This window comes from Benincasa hispida, chromosome 6 (genome assembly GCF_027475165.1).
Source record: "Benincasa hispida cultivar pf3 chromosome 6, pf3_genome.v1.1, whole genome shotgun sequence".
Lineage (NCBI taxonomy): Eukaryota > Viridiplantae > Streptophyta > Magnoliopsida > Cucurbitales > Cucurbitaceae > Benincasa > Benincasa hispida.
This window is the reverse complement of record NC_143483.1, coordinates 20532881-20556505: the sequence shown is the minus strand read 5'-3', so window position 1 is coordinate 20556505 and position 23625 is coordinate 20532881. Positions and strand designations below refer to the sequence as shown.

Here is a 23625-nt window from a genome sequence, read left to right as displayed (position 1 = left end):
CGTTTGTAGTTAACCACTAGACCATTGGTTATGAGAGCTAAGCTCCCTACATCTGTATGGAAGCATGCTATTTTGCATGCAACGTCACTTGTACGCATTAGGCCAGTAGCTTATCACAAGTACTCGCCATTATAGTTAGTTTATGGCCACGAGCTAGATATTTCCCATTTGAGAATTTTTGGATGTGAAGTGTATGTTCCAATTGCTCCATCACAACGTACTAAGATAAGTCCTCAAAAGAGGTTATGAATATATGTTGGATATAATTTCCCATCAACTATTAAATACCTTGAACCCCTAATGGGTGATATACTTACTTGATTTGCTGATTTTATTTCATTGAGACAAATTTTCTAACATTAGGTGGAGGAATTAAAAAGTTGGAAAAAAAACTACATGGAATGCATCATTATTGCCTCATTTAGATCCTCATACAGATCAATGTAAACTTGAAGTTCATAAGATAATTCATTTGCAAAATTTAGCAAATCAATTACCGAATGCATTTATTGATGTAAAGAAAGTAACTAAGTCACATATACTAACTGCAAATGTTTCACCAAAAATTGATATCACAACACAGCAAGTTGTCACTAATGAGTCTGGAACATACCAAAAGTGTGGTAAATCAATGGGTTCCAAAGATAAAGTCCTCGAAAAAGAAAAATAATTAGTAGTCAAGAATAATTGGTTGAGGATGTAAATATCTATGAAAAAATCATTGACGTGACTAGTGAGGAAAATGAAATACCTAAAGATAATAATGAGATTTCAACAAACTATGTCATGACAGGAAAAAAATTGAACAGAACTAATGTAGTTATTAACAACATTCTTGTATATAATGTTGCTTTTGATATTATATTTGAAAATGAGGTTTCTAAACCAAAATCCATTGAAGAATGTCGACATAAAAAAGATTGGCGAAAAAAGCAATTAAGACAGAATTAAAATCAGTTTCAAAACGTCAGGTTTTTGGACCAATAGTCCAAACACCAGAAGGTGTCGAACCTTGGGGATATAAATGGATAATTTTTAGGAAAAAAAATGAAAATAATGAGGTCACAAGATATAAAACAAGTAGTTGCACAAGGTTTTTCACAAATACCTAGTATTGATTATGAGAAGACGTATTCTCTGGTAGTGGATGCAATTACACTAAGATATTTAATTAGTCTGACTGTGCATGAAAGTCTGGACATGTAACTTATGAATGTATCACGACATATTAATATGGATTTCTTGATAATGATATTTATATGAGAATCCCAAGAGGATTTAAAGTACCTAAAACCTATAAATCATATTCCCGAGAATTGTATTCAATAAAGTTACAGAGACCATTATATGGATTGAAACAATCAGAACAAATGTGGTACAATGGCCTGAGTGGATATTTGTTGATCAAAATAATCCAATATGTCTGTGTGTTTTTATAAATAAATCACAGTCAAAATTTGTTGTTATAACTCATGTTGATGATTTAAACACAATTGAAACTTCTAAAGAAATTTCAAATGCAATAGAATATCTTAGGAAAGAATTTGAGATGAAATATCTCTAAAAACCAAATTTTTGGCTTGACTTGCAAATTGAACATTTAGTAGATGGAATATTTATTCATCAGTCAACTTATACATGAAAAATTTTGAAAACATTCTATATGGACAAAGCACATCCATTGAACATTCCAATAGAAGTTCGTTCACTAGATGTAAAGAAAGATATCTTTCAACCGCAAGATGATAATAAATAACTTCTTGGTCCTAAAGTACCATATCTTAGTGCAATTGGTGCACTCATGTATCTTGCTAATAATACAAGAATAAATATTGCATTTTTAGTAAATTTATTAGCAAGATATAGCTCTTCTCCAATAAAAGGACATTGAAATAGGATTATGCATATACTCCATTATCTCCAAGGAACGATCGATAAGAATTTGTTTTATTCAAATAAATCAAATTTTGATTTAGTTAGTTATGCAGATTCTGGATATTTATCTGATCCACAAAAAGCTAGATCTCAAACAGGTTATATATTCACATATGGAGGAACTGATGTATCGTGGTGGAAATAAACCATAATGGCTACTTCCTCAAATCATGCTAAAATTATTGTAATTCACGAGACTAGTCGATAATGTGTATGGCTAAGATTAATAACTCAGCATATTCGCGAAACATGTGGTTTGTCTTCTAATAAAAATATTTCAACAATATTATACGAAGACAACACAACATGTATATCACAAATCAAAGAAGAATATATTAAAGGAAATAGAATAAAGCATATTTCACTAAAACTTTTCTACACTCATGATCTTGAAGAAAATTGTGACATTACTATACAACAAATTTATGTGAAGGATAATCTGGTAAACTTATTTACAAAATCATTACCTATCGCAACCTTTGAAAATTCAGTGCATAACATTAGAATGCGACGACTCAAAGATTCTTAAGTGATGTTTTCATAAGAGAGTAAACATATTATACTCTTTTAGGAGTGTATATTATATGAAATATGTACTCTTTTTCCTTCACTAAGTTTTTTCCATTGGGTTTTTCCTAGTAAGATTTTTCAATTAATTTCATATTTATAATGTGCATCTATGGGAAACTTATAAATATTATAATAATAAATGCTCAATAGTACCAAAGCTTGATATCTTAAAAGACCAAATGGCATTCTCCTATTATCCCATGTGTGTTTGAATATGTAGCCCATATGGTGTCCAACTAATTCCACCTCCTATTTGTCAATTCCCCTATAGATGGTAAAGATGGGTGAAAAATCCCAACATTTTGAAAAGAAATTAGAGAAAATTTCATTATTTCATTACTTTCTTTACTTTTTATTTAAGTTATTTATATTATCTTATATCCCTTTGTTATTTATTTATATTATATTATTATTATATTATACTTTCTCCATTCCTCAATTTTACAACAGTGAGAATGTATTTATAAGTGAAAGAATAGTGATAAATAATGTGGAGAAAAGTTTGTGGGAAATCAAGTAGGTGAGGATGCTCCCAAGAGAGCACGTGTACAATGTAGCTGTCAAAAGTAACATAAACTTTCTTTACTTTTTATTTAAGTTATTTATATTATTTTATATCCTTTTGTTATTTATTTATATTATATTATATTATTATATTATACTTTCTCTGTAACTATGTTGCGTTCCTCAATTTCACAACAGTGAGAATATATTTACAAGTGAAAAAATAGTGATAAATAATGTGGAGAAAAGTTTTGAGAAATCGAGTAGGTGAGGATGCTACCAAGAGAGCACGTGTATAATGTAGCTGTCAAAAGTAACATAAACTTTCTAGGCCAAAAATACTTGACAAAGAACCTGCATCTTGAGAAAGCACTTCTAGTCCTTTGAGCTTTCTGAGAACTTCTAAATTACGGTCAAACATTAACATTAGAGTAGACCAAGCACTCCTTCACCGTTTAAAAGTACTCTCAATTATAATAGCCCAGAACTTTTTTAAAGAAGAAAAGAAATAAATCAATAAGGATGAAGGTAAAGTTTATTATACAATCAGAAGAAAAACTAATAGTTAAAAACGCAATTGTATATGTTGTCCACCCAAAGGAAAATGTAATAATAACCAAGTTGTGTAAACAAGTTGAGAATGCAGAAAGTGCTATTAGCCAAAAGAGAGATTAGAAACAAATCTTCTTCCTCAGACTCCATGATCCAAAGTTCAAGCTCACATCCGAATAGCTGAATCCCAGGGCATATTTGTAAAATTGAATGGCCTTTCCCTTCCAATAGAATGTGGAAATTTAAGCATTTGGAAATATACAAATCTATCTCAACTTAAACTCTTGCTATCATTTGAGACACTATTGTTATATCAGGCTTTATCCATATATAAGTGTTCTGAGACTTTGCAAAAATGCATCTGAAGGGGAGTGAAACAAAAGTTATACCCCCAGCAATATAAGAATGTTGTTGGTCTGTTAAAAAAATTACAAAAAAAGATAGAACAGATCCAATAACCATTTTCTTACCACTAACATCTAAAAAACATACAGTATCGAGTCTTGGGGTCTTGAGATATCAGGGTCAGAACAAAAGCAACCAATGAAAGAGATGCTTTATTGTCAAGGTTGTCGCTTGGAATGTGGAGCTATTGCAAGAAGTATTTTCTTTCTAGGACCCTGTAATTAACAAATAAGCTTCAGGGTTACTAAATTTTGTGGCAAACAATAGAATAAACAAATAAAAGGTGGAAATTTAACAAATAAATAAATAAAATAAAACACAACGGTTATATGCCTTGTGTCCAATAATAATAATTCTGAAGAATACGAAATGGATAGCTATAGTCCATTTCTAGCTGATGAGTTGATTGCAAAAGGTAAAAACAGCCAAACTATACCTCTGGAAAATGTTAATAACATCAAAGCTAGTGAGTGACTCAAACCACTTTATTAGGTAGTTAAGCACCTTGGAGAACCATATCCCAAAAGCTATTGGGGTGGGAGAGCCAAGTCACTTAAGTACCACATTGGTCATTCCATTCTAACCTCCCATACCACTTTAGATCTGTTAAGTTGAATTAGTGGAAAGATTCCCACAAAACGTCAGAAACAATCATTGAGTGTAAACAAAATTGTGGAATTTAATGGCAACGCATAAGCCCCAAAACTCTCATAAAACGTTGGCCACATTCAAGCAATTCTTAGTGCTGACCACCTTGTATTGAAAATGCACATTTGAGGGGTAGCAAGCTGGTCTTCACCCTTTATCGACAGCTATGAACTTTCGAAGGCTTGTATCAAAACATTAATTATTTTTAAGTAATTCGCCTGGTCCCATTCCCCAATACCAGCCTGCCTTGCCACTAATTAATTATACCAAGGGAAGTCTTTACGAGTTACCCAACCCTGGGCCTCCTTGACGCAATAAAAATGTTGTTTCATTTAAGAGATGTTTTCCTAATTTCTCCATTGCCAATATCACCATGAATGAGGCTCCTAAGTTTGTCTTCCAAGGGTCAATCCGTCATGAGTTTAACCAAATATAACAAATCTGTTGCCAAATATGTCATTATAGCTTTTGTATAACTCAGACAAAGGATATCTTTCCTCAGAAAAACTCAGCCGATACTTTCACTTACAAATTGGAAATCAGCAATGACTTACAATACTACAGTTTCTTTTCCTTAATTATTATTATTTTTTTATGGAAATTCAAACACTAGGTTCAGCAGTTGGCGTGAGTGTGAGTGTGACAAGTGGCCTTCTTCGGTCAAGCTTAACCTCCCACCCACAGACACGCTATCTATTTCTTCTTAAAGGAAACAAAACTTTCATGGATAGAATGAAGAGACTAGCGCTAAAAATATAATGAAACAAAATTTTAAAAAAATAAAAAACAACTAAAACCAACCTGCCCAAATGCAACCAATAATAACACTTAAAAGAAATAGAAACCCTTTGAAATAACTAAGCAGAGTCTGACCAGCAAAGAGAGGGAGACAAACTACCAAAAAGTCAAAGCTCCAACCTTCAACGATTTGTTGGATGCAAAGCCATTCTTATACCCAAACAATACCTTATAGAGAATTCTCCACAAACTTCAAGATGAAATCTAAAATTTCAAAACTCTGGATGACCTTGAACTCTTCCCAAAACACCTCATAAAATTGAGCATCATTTGCGTCCCTTTAGGCAAGATATCGGTTATGAGAGAGGAGAAAAAGGCTTAAGATGGCCTCAAGGCATTTTCTCATACACAAAAATGTAAACCCTTGATGTACGACCGCCCATTTATCACACATATAAGAGGGGTTAGGAGGAGATATCACAAGGAAGATAGATGAGGAACGTGGTGTTGGTTATTTCGGGAGTGGGGACCAGGGTTGAGAGGTAATTCTTGTTTTGAGGTGTGGATATTTTGGGGTTGAGTTGGTGTAAACTAAGAATCTGTTAGGTATCTGATTTGCAGCCTATCCGAGAGAGCTGCGATCTCTCCATCAAAAGCTAGCACAACTTTTCTTCCTCCAAAATTCCTCCTTCCTTGTCTTCCTCCTCCTCTGGTTTTATAGCGCCTTAGTGGTCCCCTTCCCCTTCTCTCTCCTTACGGTTATCCCTCCTCCCAATTATTCCTTCCCTCTCTCCACACGGTTAAGCCCCTTTCACGATTATTCCCTTTTTCATTCACTATCCTCGGTATAATTCCTTCTTTACCCCTTCTCTTATATGTGTTAATAATAGGGGGTCTCTAACAGAATCTTGGAGAATTCTTGTTGTAGGAGTATTATTCAAGTTGTGAGAAAATGATAACAATGCTCCTTTTAAATAGGCTTCAAAGGAAGAGGGATTGTTCACACCTAATTAACTAACTAATCCTAAACCCCCTTAAACAAATCCAAAGGGGAAGGGTGGTTTCGGACCAAAACTAAAATTAAAACTGAGAGTTAATAAACTGAAAATATCAAATTAAAAGGAAAGAAAATACAATTGGTTATTTACAAGAAATATCAGAAATACTCCTACATCATAAGTCTTGGAGAGGGAGAGAACCAGCATTCTAGAATTTGCTCAATTTATTTTGTTACTTTCTTCTTCTAGTTTGTTTGTTCTTTTGCTTTTGGGTTGAACTTCTGGTTTTGTTATTGCCTGAAATGCCATACTGTGAATTTAAATCAAGGAGTGTTGTTCCCCTGTTTTGGATATCTCATTGGGTATTTTTCTGCGTAGGTGTTTGGATACCTAACAAATTGGTATCAAAGCTCGATCAATCGGAGGATTACATGAAAAAATGGCACAGAAGTTAGTTGACCATTTTGATGCTACATAAAAGGAGATGATGATGTTGAAGGAAATGGTGCCCATCGTCTGTCAAGTGAATCAAGGAGTGTTGTACTTCTAGTTTTGTGCCTGAAATGCCATACTGAATCTATAAATCAAGGAGTGTTCCCCTGTTTTGGATATCTCATTGGGTATTGTTCTACGTAGGTATTTGGATACCTAAAAAATTGGTATCAAAGCACGATCCATCTGAGGATTACACGAAAAATGGCACAGAAGTTAGTTGATGACCATTTTGATGCTACATAAAAGGAGATGATGAAAGATCAAATGGTGCCCAACTGTCAAGTATGAATCAAATGACTAGTGAGATGAAAGATCTACCTGCTCGTGTGAACAAAGAGTTCAATGGTCACCAAAGGTTCATATATGAACTTGAAAAAGGTTGAGCTCAAAGAAGGTGAATCGTCTAAAGGGAAACAAGGTGAAATCGGTCAGGGAAAATACGAGAAGCTCGAAATGCCTAAATGGGGAAGGACTTGATTCCTAGTTGTTTCGATCAGAAAGGTATTCTGAAATACACTAATCATCAGATGTGAAGAAGGTAGAGTTTTCTGTCATTAGTTTCTCTCATAACATGGTTGATTGGTACTGATGGACGCATGATCGCAAATGGATAAACTCTTGGAAAATGCTGATGGAGAGAATGTTTGAGAGATTGCGACCGACTCTTAAGGAAATTCTAACGAAACGAGAGTTGAACTTATTGATTGCAAATGAAGGATTCAAAATCAAAGAGATTGAGGAAGCTAGGCGAAAGCAGTTGTAGAAACCAACACGTGGAGGTTGCTAATACCGTGAAACTTGCCTTATGCTCCGTTTAGGTTTTTCAACACCCAAAAAACCTACAACTTCATGGGGACCGGTAGGAGGGAAAGAAGTGGTGGTTCTTGTTGATTGTGGCGCAACCCACAACTTCATCCACCAAAGGTTAGTTGATGAATTGAAACTACCCATGATGGCGACTACTATGGGATTGTGGTAGCAAATGGAATGGCTATCAAGGGACAAGGGGCTTGTAAATCGGTGGTGGTTGTGATGCCTGAGATCACTGAAACTACAGATTTTGTCATTCAATCTTCGTGCGCGCAAGCAGATGGGGGAATGACAAGACTCTGTACTATGCGATTCATGGAGTCCATTGGCCGACCTTAACAATGACATTTTCTTCGAGATAGATTCAGGTCACCTTAAAAGGGGATCCTTCATAACGAAACCAAGGATCAGCTTGAAAGTTGTTATAATTCTATAATTAGGATTTTCCATTCTTGTAAATATTTTGTGATATTTTCCTTTTCTATGCTTTGTACACTTGTATATATTCATATCTTTGGTGAATGAATAAAGCATTCTGATTCTTTCTCAAACCTAAGAGTTTTACATGGTATCGGAGCTCTCTAAATAAACTTAGGGTTTTTGTGAACCTTAGGGTTTGAGAATTTAGAACCCATTTGTGATACATTTAAGGTTTTGTGCAGAGGTGAGTTTACACTTTTGTTCACAGTCGCCGTCTTCGATTCATTCGCCATCGTTAGCCGCCGCCGCCGTCCAAAAAAAAAAAAAAAAAAAGGAAGCTATTTTTTTTCGACACCACCCAGTCCAAAGAGAAGCCCAGCCGCCGATCTACAAAACCTCAAAGTCCGGTTGCTATCTAACCAGTACGTGAGGCTCACGCGCCGATCGTTCTTCTCTGCCGTCTGTCCACGCGTCGGTACGTGTAGGCACGTGCGCTATCCTTTTTTGTTCGTTTTCTGTGGGTTTCTTCAGTGTGGTTGACTCTTCTTGGTGGTGTGTTTGTTTGGGATATATAGATATTCTCACTGCTTGTAAAGACATCTCTTCGGTAAATTAGGGTTTGATTCTCTGCTGTCCAGTGTCTATTGTTTTTGAGGTAATGGCTTATCAGAAACAAGTAGTCATGTCTGAGATTGTTCCTATGGTGTCAAAAGTAACTGAACACAAGTTGAATGGATCCAACTACTTTTCATGGAGATTAAATGTCCGCCACTTTATTAGGAGCATGGAGATGGATGATCACATTACAGAAGAGCCACTGATTGATGCTAATAAGAAGATTTTGTGGTGGGACGATTCAAGGATGCTTCTACAAATCAAGAATTCTATTGACCGTGAAATTGTTGAACTAGTAAATCACTGCGAATCAGTCAAGGAACTATTGGAATATCTAGATTTCCTGGGAAAGAGAATATTAATAGAGTGTTTGATGTTTGTAAGACTCTATATCAAACTGATCAAGGAGAAAAATCTCTTACAAGATACTTTATGGAGGTTAAAAATACATGCGCGGAATTCAATGCCTTGATGCCAATCAACACGGATCCAAAAGTTCTAATGGCTCAACGTGAAAAGTTGTTTATCATGAGCTTTTTAGTAGGCCTTGCACCTAAATATGAGATGGCCAAAGATCAAGTGTTGTCAAGCTCAAATATCTCCTCGTTGGAAGAAGCTTACACTCGAATACTTCGTACTGAAAAGACACAAGCAGTTACAACATCTGATTCTAGCAGTGCTTTGATTGGGCGCACAAATGATTATAGAGGTAATAAGGGGGTTGAATCAAATAGCTTCAAAGGTCATCCAAATAATCAAAGATCAAATCCAGGAGGTATTGTTTGCTAACCTGGCCATACGAAGCGTGAATGCAGAAAATTGTTGAATAAGGGTCAAAGGATGCCATCACCCTCTGCACATGTCGCCTCTACTCCTGATAATCTTGACAAGTCAATTACGATTTCTGCAGAGGAGTTTGCTAAATTTCAGCAGTATCAAGAGTCATTGAAGGCATCATCTTCTACTCCCATTACGACCATCGGACAGGTAACATTTCTAAATGCCTTCTTTCCTCCACGTCAAAATGGGTCATTGACTCTGGCACTACAGACCATATGACAGGTAACCCCAGTTTATTCTCTAACCTTTGTACATCTACCTCTTCACCTAATGTCACTATAGCTGATGGAACCTCCACTCCTGTTTTAGGATCAGGAACCGTCCATCTCACTGAATCAATTTCTTTGTCATCAGTTTTAAATTTACCACATTTCTCGTTTAATTTGATTTCAGTCAGTAAACTCACTCGTGATCTTCATTGTTGTGTCTCCTTTTTTCCTGGTTATTGCTTATTTCAGGATCTTATGACGAAACAGACTATTGGTAAAGGGCGTGAATTTGGAGGTCTTTACATCTTTGAACCACAAACACCTACGGCCATCACATGCTCAAGTGTGTCGTCTCCCTTTGAAGAGCATTGTCGTTTGGGTCATCCGTCTATCTCTGTGTTGAAGAGTCTTCGTCCACAACTTCAACATTTGTCTTCTTTAGATTGTGAGTCATGTCAGTTTGCTAAATTTCATCGTTTGAGTTTGTATCCTCGAGTCAATAAACGAGCTAGTACTCCTTTTGAATTAGTCCATTCTGATGTTTGGGGTCCTTGTCCTGTTGAGTCCAAAGGAGGGTTTCGGTATTTTGTTACATTTGTCGATGACTATTCTCGTGTTACGTGGTTATATTTAATGAAAAGTCGTTCTGAGTTACTTTCTCATTTTCGTAACTTCCATGCTGAAATCCAAACTCAGTTTAGTGGTGCTCTTAAAATCCTACGGAGTGATAATGCTAAGGAATATTTCTCTCATACACTCAAGTCTTATTTAGATGCCCATGGCATTCTTCATCAATCTTCTTGTGTCGATACTCCATCCCAAAATGGGGTTGCAGAACGAAAGAATCGTCATCTCCTTGAGACAGCCAGAACTTTGATGTTTCAGATGCATGTTCCAAAATCCTTTTGGGCTGATGCTGTTTCCACAGCTTGTTTCTTAATAAATCGCATGCCTTCTTCCATTCTTAAGGGTGAGATACCTTTTCGTACTTTATGCCCCAAGCAAAATTTGTTTCCCATTCCACCCAAAATATTTGGTTGTACCTGCTTTGTTCAGGATGTTCGGCCTCAGCATACCAAGCTGGATCCAAAGTCCTTAAAATGTGTTTTCCTTGGTTATTCCCGTGTCCAAAAGGGGTATCGGTGTTATTGTCCTAGTCTAAATAAATATTTCGTCTCTCCTGATATCACGTTTTTTTAACATACCCCATTTTTTTCATCACCGTCTTTCTCTTCGAATAAGAGTCAGGGGGAGCATAAGGAAGTAGAGGATGATTTCCTTGTCTACACAGTTATTTCTCCTTCCGATCCTCTTCCTGATTCATCTCTACCTGTGGCTACCTCTACTCTTCCACCCATCGTTAAGGTCTATACTCGATGACAACCTCCTTCAGTTCCATGCCCTGTACCAGAGTCTTCTTCGTCATTGGATCCAGAAACGAGTGATGATCTCCCTATTGCTCTTCGTAAAGGTAAACGTACATGTGCTCATCCTATTTCCTCTTTTGTTTCATATAACCATTTGTCGCCTTCCACATGTTCATTCATTGCATCCTTAGAGTCTGTATCCATCCCGAAAACTGTTCATGAGGCTTTGTCTCATCCTGGTTGGTGTGCCGCAATGGTGGAGGAGATGACTGCCTTAGATGATAATTGTACTTGGGATTTAGTTTCTCTCCCTGCAGGAAAGAAGACTATCGGTTGCAAATGGGTGTTTGCAGTTAAAGTCAATCCTGATGGTTCTGTTGCTCGGTTAAAAGCGCGCCTCGTAGCGAAAGGCTACGCACAAACTTATGGCGTTGACTATGCTGATACTTTTTCTCCTGTAGCAAAAATGGCATCTGTGAGGTTGTTTATTTCATTAGCTTCAATCAATCATTGGCCTTTACATCAGCTTGATATTAAAAATGCATTTCTTCATGGTGATCTTCAAGAAGAGGTGTATATGGAGCAACCACCAGGGTTTGTTGCTCAGGGGGAGAATGGAACGGTGTGTCGCCTTCGTAAATCCTTGTATGGATTAAAGCAGAGCCCACGAGCTTGGTTTGGTAAATTTAGTCAGGTGATTGAAAGCTTTGGAATGCGGAAGAGTAGGTCAGATCATTCAGTCTTTTTTAAGAGATCTGAGGGTGGTGTCATCTTGTTAGTTGTATATGTGGATGATATTGTGATTACTGGTGATGATGCTTTAGGTATCCAGTCTCTAAAGACCTTTCTTCATAGTCAATTCCATACAAAAGATTTGGCATGTTGAAATACTTCTTAGGAATTGAGGTAATAAGAAGCAAGAAAGGAATTCTATTATCACAGAGAAAATATGTACTTGACTTGTTGACTGAAACAGGAAAGCTAGGGGCTAAGCCATGTAGTACCCCAATGATGCCCAACTTACAGCTCACAAAAGATGGAGAATTGCTAAAAGATCCTGAAAGATATAGGAGGTTAGTGGGAAAACTTAATTACCTTACATTGACTTGACCCGACATAGCCTATTCAATAAATATTGTGAATCAGTACATGTCATGCCCTACAGTTGATCATTGGGCTGCATTGGAACAGATTCTTTGTTATTTGAAGGCTGCTCCCGGGCGTGGTTTTATTATATAAGGATAAGGTCATACTAATATTGAATGTTTCTCAGACGCCGATTGGGAAAGATCTAAAGAAGACAGAAGAACAACCTCAGGGTATTGTGTTTTTGTTGGTGGTAATTTGATTTCTTGGAAGAGTAAGAAGCAAAATGTGGTGTCACATTCAAGTGCAAAATCAGAATATAAAGCAATGGCACAATCTGTGTGTGAATTGATTTGGATATATGAACTTCTTGTTGAGTTGGGATTTGAAATCACCACACTGACAAAGTTGTGGTGTGATAATCAAGCAGCACTTCATATTGCGTTTAATCCAATATTTCATGAAAGGACTAAACATATTGAAGTTGATTGCCATTTTGTACGTGAGAAAATTCAAGAAGGGTTGGTATCTACAGGATATGTGAAGACTGGAGAACAATTAGGAGATATCTTCACGAAAATATTGGATGGAAGACGTATAGATTATCTATGTAACAAGTTGGGCATGATTAACATATATGCTCCAACTTGAGGGGAGTATTATAATTCTATAATTAGGATTTTCATTCTTGTAAATATTTTGTGATATTTTCCTTTTCTATGCTTTGTACACTTGCATATATTCATATCTTTGGTGAATGAATAGAGCATTCTGATTCTTTCTCAAACCTAAGAGTTTTACAAAAGTGTTGTCTAAAAACATGGGACAAAGATGATAAGGTTTCCTAGTCTAAAAACATGGGACAAAGATGATAAGGTTTCCTAGTAGAGTTCCTGAATTTGCAAATCGAAGAAGAGGGCCCCTCAACTTTATAGAAAGAATGTGAAGAGAAACTCCATGTGACGATAGTGATACAAATGCTTTTGGTGGGAAATGAAAACATCTTCGATGTTCCAAGGGAGCTACCTCCAAAGCGTGAAGTAGACCACTGATAGGGATGGCACCCAGACAAGAACCCATTAATGTATGGCCATGCCCAAAAAGATAAGATTGAAAAAGCTAGTGAGTGAAATGTTGATTGTTGGAATAATACGGCCAAGTCAAAGCCCTTTCTCAAGTCCGGTCTTGCTAGTAAAGAAGAAGGATGGAGGATGGAGGTTCTATGCTAACTATAGGAAGGTGAATAAAGTTACCATTGCACATAAGTTTCCTATCGTTGTAATCAAATAACTCCACAATGAGTTACATGGGTCCTACGTATTCTTGAAATTAGACTTACGGTCAGGCTTCCACTAAATAAGAATGGATGAAATGGACATACCTACGACTACATTCCGAACGCATGAAGACCACTATGAATTTATGGTCACATCGTTTGAATTAACCAACGCACCAACAACCTTCCAATCCTTGATGAATCAAATTCTTCGGCCATTTTTCGAAGATTCATTTTGGTATTCTTCGACGATATCCTAGTTTACAATCTGGACATCTCTACTCGAGAGACATTTGGGAATCATTTTTAATGTACTCCAAGACCATAAGCTTTATACTAATAGAAAGAAGTGTATCTTAAGTCGGTCTAAGATACAATACTTGGGCCATTGAGCAAAGGAGTGGAAGCAGGTGGGGATGTGCAATGGTTAATTGACCATACCTAAAGAATGTAACAACGTTGAGAAGTTCAGTGGAGTTGATTGGTTATTAAAGACATTTTGTGCTGAATTATAGAATTTTGGTTACCCCATTGACTAAATTGCTTTCAAAGACTCTTAGTTTGGAGTGAAGAGGCAGGCATTGGCTTTCGACAGAATGAAAAAGGCAAAGACCACGCTCTCAATACTCTCTCTTTACTTTCTCTTCCTGACTTTGCACTTCCCTCTATTAACAATGGAAGATCTTTGGTAGTAATTTTGGACCAAGCTTTTCACAAGCCAAGGATATGTTCTGAAGAGAAGTAGAACCTTCCATCCTCAAACAGATGGCTAGACCGAGCGTGTCAACCGTTTCCTTGAGACTTGCGTTGTTTTTTGTAATGAAAAACCAAAGACATGGGCCAAATATTGGTTCCCCCTTTGGTCTCTTATGGTGACAAAAAGTGACCAATGATACTTACAAGCAACAACTGGAGACCCGAGACAAGGCTTTAGTAGCATTGAAGGAGCATTTGTTGATGGCCCAAAATCAAAAGAAGAAGTTCTACAATCAGAAGAGAAGGGAAGTTAAATTCATGATAGGAGATGAGGTGTTTTTGAAGCTACGACCATATCGACAACAATTTCTTGCTAAGAAACGTTGTGAGAAACTTTCAACTAAATTTTATGGGCCATACGTGGTTGTTGGAACGGATTGGAAACGTAGCTCACCGAATCCAACTTCCCCTAGAGGCCAACATCCATAATGTCTTCCATATTTCTCAGCTTAAGAAGTTAGTGGGATTGAAACATCAATAATAGGCTCATATCTTTGTTTTCTAGTGAGTTTGAAATGCAAGTGAGCCATGAAACAATCCTTGGGATGCTCTAAACTGTGATTAAATCAGCAAGGCAACCAGAAAGTGAAGCTACTTGGGAGGAGGTTGACTTTATCAAACAACAATTTCCTCAACTTCACCTTGAGGACAAGGTGCTTCTTGAAACTGAGGGTATTGTAAGGCCTCCCATTTATCATACATACAAAGAGGTGTAAGAAGGAGATTTCACAAGGACAAATGGATGAGGAACGTGGAGTTGGTTATTTTGAGGGCGGGGACTAGGGCTGAGAGCACAAGGTTTATGTAGAGATTATGCTTGTTGTTTTGAGATGTGGATATTTTGGGGCTAAGCATTGGAGAGGGAAAGAACCAGCACTCGAGAATTTGCTGGATCCATATTGTAACTTTCTTTTCTAGCTTGTTCGTTTATTTTATTTTGTCTTTAACTTCTGGTTTTGTTATTGCCCATATTGCGAATATATAAATCAGGGAGTGTTGTTCCCCTATTTTGGATATCTTGTTGAGTGTTTTTCTGATTGCAGGTGTTTGGATACCTACACCTAACACTAAAATTGTAGCATTCATATTGTAAAACCACGCCAATTTTATTAATTGGAACTAACAACAATACCTAGAAAATTAGGGAAATAACAAAAGAATACAGAAAAGATATATAAACATAAATATATTAGAAAAACCAAAGGAAAAATCAGGGGAAAAGATTAAAAAAACAATACATGGAAAAAGCACTTCTATTTCTCAATTACAAGTAGAAATAAAAACGAATACTTAAGATAATAGAAAATAAGTATGAGGTGGCAGCGGCACCACAGAAAAGATTTTAAAAAGAATAAAAAAAGAACCAATTTTATACCAACTGAAATAATGAACAAAGAACATATGATCATGAAAGATCCAAAAACGAACCTACAAGAAGGCAAGTTGAAGGACACGAATAAGGCCATGTGCATGCAAAACATAGCCCACAGCTAACTTCCTTGAGGCATGCCCAGCCACAAGCACAAGAACCTCTCATGAGGTTATTTTGGTCAAAGATTGCCTAAATGCAACATCATGCCCTCCCCCCCCCCCCCCCCCCCCCCCCCCCCTTAAACGTAAACGTGCAAGTTTGCACATGCATAAGGCTACGTATATGACACTATGCATGGAGCCTCATATGCCAACCCCTTGCGTTGGCACTCACTTGCCAACACATCCAATCGATGTTGGCCCCAACAGCAATCATCTGTAACCGCCTCCATCCATCCAAACCTATGCTATAGGAAGCACTAACATTTTGTTTGTTAGACATGTCAAACACAAATACGTCTGGCCACGTGTTTTTTTTTTTAACTAAAAGAAAAAAAAACAAATACGACATGTGGCAGACACGTTATATTAAAAATCATTGTCATTTATTGGGCTTCTTAAAGTCGGCTCCTCGTATGACTTAGTGGCCATTTAAACTTTATGTAGTATTTAAATTTAACCTTAATACAGTGGTACCCAACACCACAACCACTTAAAGGTTTTAATATTTTTTCTTCGTCCACTTTTTTCTTATATAATTTTTCATAGTTAAAAAAAAACTATTGTATTTTGGGTTTTTATTTATTATTTTATTATCCTTTTTATAAGAAACAAATTTCATCGATGTATGGAAATTATAAAAGAATACCAAAGTCCAAACCAAAGAAGTTGCAAGAGATTTCTCCAATTGGTCAAAAGAGATGAGAGTGGGTAAGATGTATAAACAAAATGTGCATTTACACCCCGATATAGCACAAAGAAGCTATCAAAAGAGACTTCCCTATCTTCAAAAAGGCGTTTGTTGTGCTCCTTCCAAGTTATCCACAAAAAAGAAAACACGAATGAGATGCATCCAAAGGATTCCTTTTCCTTCCACGAAAGGGTAGCCAATGAGTGAGTAATTGAGCAATATGTTGAAGTCACTAGGAATAAATAGGCACGTTGTTGTGTCTGAGGCTTTTAGCCTACGTTGGTCTCCTGCACACCACCCCTATTGTCATTGCCATTCTTTACCCTTACTTCCCTTGTTTACGTTTCATTTATTTGTTTTGTCGAGTATGTTAGGAATAGATGTGACCATTAGAAAATATTGTTAGATATGGATCAAAGTTTTATCTTTGGAATAGGAAGACAATTTATATTTTAATATTTTCATTTTTTATTTCCAACTAGGGGTTCCTTTTAAGTTTTCCATACCTTCGTACCATACAAACTAAGTGTGCCTTGAAGTTTAATTGACTTCAATGAAATAGAATTTGTGTTTCGAGAAACCTCTTTGTCTTTCTGCATGTCTTTGCAAGCTTTGCTTTATTCTTGCATGTTTTGAAGCAGTCTAACTTGGCTGGTCACCAAATTTGTGGAGTATTTCAATCTTGAGGTAAGAACAAGTTTTCTCATCTCTTGGTTCTTGAACATAAGGTAATTTGAATCCTAACTCTAAACTTTAGTTGATTTCAATTCGATATTTGATTCTTTTGGTTGGTGTGTTAGAGGTTTATGAGGTATTGGTTAGTTTGTGTGCATATCTTTTATCATTGTTAATTTATCTCACATAATCTTTTTAAACACTTGCAAGTATACATTTTTTTTCTCCCTATCCTTTAAGCATTAAGCATTCAGCTTTGTGCTTCTGTCCAAAATTTTGTTTTGCCTATTCTTTGGGCTCTTGCTTGTGTACATCTCAAGGGTTATTTCGCAGCAAGCAATCAAGCTTAGGTCTCAATTTGTACTTCGCTTGCAAAGTGAGAAGAGGATAGTGAGGAAGTGAACACAAAAACTCTACCTCAATGAGGAGGGTGGTTATTATTCTAATTTTGTTTTTGTAACCAAGCATTCTCAAGAAGGATAAAGGACTATGATGATAGAGTTGGTAGAGAAACCTAATTCCAAGCAATCACTCAATTCACCATCACCCAAAACCTATACTACATAACTGAATCCCTACAAAGACTAAAACACAAGGGTTCCAAGCCTTGAAAAAGCTAACCAAATGCCACCTCTTGAAAGACCAAATCCATCCCCTAAATCCAAGAAGCTAGAAAGCGAGAACACCACAAAGAGATCAATGGCACTTTAAGCATCAAGAAGAAGAAGAATGGCACCAAACTAACTTTTCACAATCAATACAGAGGATATAAACCTAATTATTTAATGTTTTTGCAGGACAGAGAAACATTCAAGACCCAATAGGATTCCAAGAGAGAGGATACTGCCATAGGAGGGAAGAAAGAGGTTTAGGAGGCATCAAACTCAAAATTCCCAAGGTCCATGGCAAGTTCAATTCCGAGGAGTTTGTGGATTGGAAAAGGGAGGATGTACTTGCCTTTACTTGAAATAACATTAATAATGATAAGGAAGTTATTTGCCGTTACTCATTTCAAAGATTATGAAACTAACAGGTGGGACAAAATAATGTTAAGGAGAAGGTACAAACAATGAAGGTCCCATAGAGTCATGTTTTGAACTCAAAGCGCCTGTGAGAATAATGTTTGTGCCTAGACTCTATCAAAGAGAAGTATCCATCTTACAACACTGAGGATCTCCTTCACATAACCGTCAAAATTCAAATCAAGAAGTTGTCAAATCACACAATCTTCTCCTAAAACTACTTTACCTTGGAAAGAAGAGAGTTCCACTAGCAAGTCTAAGTTTAAATCTAAAGTTGCTAGTCACAAACCTTGCAAACTGACAACTCCAAAATGGGGCATGATGCCATGATGGTTAGTTTCCTTTAGGGGTGATCATCTTCATCAGTCCGTCGGCATCAATTTTGGACACAAATCGATGACCAACTATATGTCAGTTTCCGACGGTTGATTTTGGAAATGTTGGGTACACCAACTCACCGATGGTCAGTTGGTTTAGATCAATTTTGTGAATTGACAAACTAGACGAAAAAAAGTACAAAAGGGAGAATTAACGAAAAGAAGGAATAAAGGGAGAAGGAAAAAAAAAGAAGCAAAGAAAAGAAGCAAAAAGAAGAAGTGAAGAAGAGAGCAAGGAGAAGAAAAGAGGAGTGGAAAGAGAAGGATAAATGAAAAAGACAAAAACCATGAAAAGTAATGGGAAAGATGAAAATTAATTAATTAATTTTTTTTTTTAAAAATATCACCTTGGGAAGACTCAACGTTTGGTCTTCCCAAGAAGCTAAATGCTGCTGCAGCAGCAACGTTAACATTCAGCATTGCACACAACCCTTTGGTTCTTTTTTTTTTTATTTTCCTGAATTTCTACTAAAGTCGCTCGGTTTGATCCCTTACTGGGCTTGACAACCAACCCCGACCGAATATACCTTTAAACTGACCAACAGAAATCAGTTCAATTAGTTTCAGCCAATTGGCTTGCTCAACGGAGAGTTTTCCCCCCTTTTCCGCCCGCCTCTTTGGTCCTAAAAGTGCACGTCAACAAACAAAAATTTTGAGATCTAAACCCTAGATATAAGATGAAGAACACCAACAGACATACCATAGGTATTCCAAGCTCTCTGAGATCATTCTCCCCCATTTGCTTCAACGCAGTCATATCAACCTGCATCATAAATCCAATAAACCACAAGATTTGAACTAAACCACAGATTTGCAGAACTAGTAAACCATTAATAACATTTATAGTCAACAAATATGAAGATTTGAACCTCAACTTACACAACTTTGATTACATCAAGATATCCGTATATAGTGACAACAAAAATTTGAGGCTATATTCACAGATCAAATATTTTATAAAAGAATCAACCACACATATATTGAAAACCTCATTACTTTTATGGAAGCCATTATAAACATCTTGAGAGAGAGAGAGAGAGAGAGAGAGCATATGAATGTGTTACAAACGGAAACTATTGTTGAAGAAGAAGAAGAAATAACTACAACAGCACATCTTTAAGATATCAGTAAGAGACAACAATCTTTCTTCTTTTTGAATAGGGAAAGAGTATTTTACTTAAATTGGATTGTGATGCGATAGGATAGATAATTTGTAGAGAGAGTTATGCATTAAATTAACCAGATAAGAAAGAGGATAAATACAAAATTCATATATTTCTCAAGAGGTCTGAGTCTTTTTCTAACTCCAGTCACAATTCGCAAACAAAAAGCAAAGGTGAAAATAATCTAGGGAAGTAAGTGTTTAAGTTTCAATGCAGCAGACTCCTTGACATAGAAATTCCTAGGCAAGAGTAATCAGTAACCACAGCAGCTCAAGTTCTAACATAGAAAGCTTGCTGTCAAAGTATGAAAGTAATTTGTAATTTCATAGTCTTGTCGCTAAACACTACCTAAGTAAAAGAATGAATTGTATAGATAAAGGTAAAAGAATAAGAGACGCATGAATCAGCGAGACATACAAAACAACACCCACTAGAAAACTAGAGATAGACATATCAGATCATAGTATAACACTTTACAGGTAAAATGTCCTTGTCTTGTGATTCATGCATGCTACATTCCACATAAAAAGTAGAAATATGATAGTGGACACCAAAGTTACAAGTTATAACAACTGAAAAGTTAAGATGGAAGTTGATACGTGTGTTAGAATGAAGCAAAACAAATTTTCAACAAAAAGGGAATTTTAACATACTTCCTCGGCCTTAAAAAGAATGGAATATTTTCCCAATCCTAGAGACTGCAACAAGCCATCTATACTTTGAAGTTCATCACCCTGTAAATAACATGTCAACAGAGAACAACAAAGCTTAATGTTAAACACTTCATCTGTCTGGGAACTAAAAATAAACTAGGAAACTACTTCCAGAGAGCGATCCTACAAAATTAAAATATATCTTTCCATCAATAAAACATTATTTTCTCCAAAAAGATCAATAAAATCCAATACAAGCAGAACTCCATGAAAAGGAAGGGAAATTAATGATATCAAATACTTCATTACCTGTAATGCATAAGAAACTAAGGTTAGGTGTTATTTTTACTTTGAAAGGTTACTCATTGATAAGTTATTTACCACTTTTATAATTCACTAACAAAATGTCCCTGGGGAGTCAATGATTCAAACCATAGAGAAGATAGAACCTATTTAATTGATACCAACATGGGTACTTGCACTCTTGCATACAACCCCCAAAAGCAAGGAAGAATACCACGAGTAAAAAATTGACCTTGAACATAAAATACCTTGAGCTTAAGCCCTAGACGGGCGGCTGTTGCACTATAATACACCTTAAGCTTTAAAAAACATTGTACAGTCATTTAACTACTGAAATCTAACTCTTGTCACTACATTTTGCTAATTTCCTTCTCAAAAAAATTTCAGAAGTTTAATAATAAGTTAAATAATATATTGTATGGAAGTTATGTTAAACTTACTTAAAAAATGAACAGCCTACAATGACATACAGCAATTACAGTAATTAAAATGTACCCAAAAGTCAATCAAAATAGGCAGCAGCTACTTCAAATCAGGTTGGGAAAAATCAAGTTACAGAAAAGACAATACCCAAAAGCCATAAGATTTCAATAATGGTAGAGAGAATAAAAGTAAATCATACTGGATAGAGAGTTTTGTGTGCAATGCCGCTTGGTGGAGTATGTAATGGAACAACTGGTGCCACGGGCTTTGAAGTCGTAGGGGGCATTAGAGAGTTTGTCATAAAAGTTGCAGTACTAACAGAACTTGAAGCATTGTGAACATCTTTGGCTGCATAGCCCACCGACCTTGCATTCTCAAATGAAAGGTTAGTTGGCCTTCTCTGTAGTTTCTCATCATCCCTTTGTAGAGAGTAGTGCCTCGAAGATTCTACAATTCTAGCAGGTGATCTTTGTCTCAAATTATCCATGGTCCATGGGGAATAAGAACTACCTAACGAGTCCTTCTGAGGTAAATCATCTGCACTTCTAGTTGAAGGGGTTCGGCGTAAGATATGTGTATTGTGCAATGGAGGGTCGTGATGCCGTGAATCAAGATGGCGGATAGGAGCCTGATCTGCCTTAGGTAGCTTCTCCCGAAGGTCTAAACACTTTTTACTATCACTTTGAGCACGTCTGAATGCATCTTTTTGCAAGAGTTTATATCGAAGGTCATCTTTACCAATGTGCGACACTGATTTTATAAATAAAAGAAAATAAAGGGTGTATTAGAATGTCATTAACATGAAGGGCAACAAAATTAGGCTGATTAAGTTCAATACCGTCCAACCCATTAGAACTCCAATCTGACATCCCATCATCTCCTCGTAATCTGCTAAGAAGATAAATAAGACATGTAAATTCTGAATGGGAGCAAAAAAAATGGAGATAATAGAAAGAACCAGAAAATAGAACCAAAAGAAATTAATCCAGACTCCAAAAACGAGGACATCACATAAATTGCCCAACATTTCCGTTAATGACCAACAATTCTAAAGTGTTTTCCAAATAATATTTTGTTTTTTCAAATGCGATTAACGTTCCCTTTTCAAGCATGCATTCAAAATACACCAAAATTCTAAGTTTATTTAAGGCAGCAGATATAAAAGGTAAAACGAAAGAACAACATACCGTTTGCTATTGAGTTGGCTTCCATAAGACAGATCACTATCAGGGCTACTTCCCAACCTATCTCTTACAGACCGCTTAGTTCCAGATACGGGCCAAGAATCAGAGACGGAAACATCAGTCCCTGGGCCGGACTTTTTTACTACCTACAATGTAATAGATAAAGGTACGTATAGAAACAAAAGATGGCCAGAAAAATGACTATCAACAATGTTTCCAGATTCAATCAGCAAGAAAAGAGTAATTAGAAAAAACAAAAAAGAGAATTCCCATTCTTGCCCAACTTCTCGGTAACAACGTTATGCAACGACACTTATATAGATGACTATTATGAAGCAATAAACGAGAATCATGTTCATTGCCCATTAAGAGAAACCATTGCCAGCAGAAACTGAAACAACGTATGTCAACTATGAACATGACCAACGACAAAGAAGAGCAACCAACCTGTCCGCTACGGCCGAGTGTAATGGTAACTCTACCCCTTGAAGCTGCTGACATATTGAAATCAGAAACCCCAAGAGAAAAATATGCGCTTAGGTTTCAATAACTCATTAATTCGTTGAAGCGCATGGCCAATGAGCACGTACAGAATCCCTAAACTGAACGCGACGAATTGGAAGAAGATTAGCAGACAGATTAACCTGTTTGGAAAGCTCCCGAATCTCGGAAGAAAAATCTAGACCCCCCAAGGACCCTAGCGGGAAAAATGTTGGCTCACAAAGCCATGGGGAAAGAGAGAAAGGAACACAGTCCGATGGTTTCGGATCGAAATGAAAATACGAATACGAGAGAGAGTTGGGGTTTGGATCGAACTGGAATGCTTGAATAGGAACAGCCAATAAGAGCGCCGGCGATTACCTCCTGATTTGTACTGAGATTTCTCTATTTAAGACGGAATGAAACGAAAAGATGAAAGCGAAGGGAAATTGAATTTTTTTAAAAAATAGGGAAATTGAAAATTGTAATATTTCTCTGTTCCTTCAGAATCTTCTCATTATTAATTTAAAATTATTTCTCTCATATTGTTTTTCTTGTCGGGATCCGATTATGAAGCTTTTTTCGGCGTACAAAGCTAATTCTTTATTCAATACCAATCGAGTTGGGTTCTTTAGGGAGAGTTTTTCCTTTTCCTTTTAAATAAAATGACCAATCTGCCAATGGTGTTAATGTGGATTGACTCAAAACTTTGAAAATAATGAACGGTAATCTTTTGCTCATGTAACATTAAAGTGTGCTAAGGTACTTCCTCTCTTCCTCTCATAAATTCTCTTTTCTTCTCTCTCACGCGTGTATTGTAACAATTCTTCTGACTTTTTAGAATGGAAATCAAATCGATCGTTATTATATACATGCATAAATCTCAAAACGACATTATCA

At 36.4% G+C, this 23625-nt stretch overlaps 1 protein-coding gene across 1 annotated transcript; it reads right to left on the bottom strand.

Moving 5' to 3' along the window:
- Positions 1-3828: 3828 nt before the first annotated feature.
- On the bottom strand, positions 3829-23353 carry LOC120079818 (Sterile alpha motif (SAM) domain-containing protein). The gene is made up of 7 exons (XM_039034231.2): positions 22693-23353; positions 22249-22391; positions 21900-21949; positions 21261-21811; positions 20336-20416; positions 19220-19282; positions 3829-4181 (listed from the first exon to the last, which is right to left on the bottom strand). Exons 1-7 carry the CDS (start codon positions 22744-22746, stop codon positions 4125-4127), a joined length of 999 nt encoding a protein of 332 aa, XP_038890159.1. The 5' UTR covers positions 22747-23353; the 3' UTR covers positions 3829-4124.
- Positions 23354-23625: the final 272 nt, after the last annotated feature.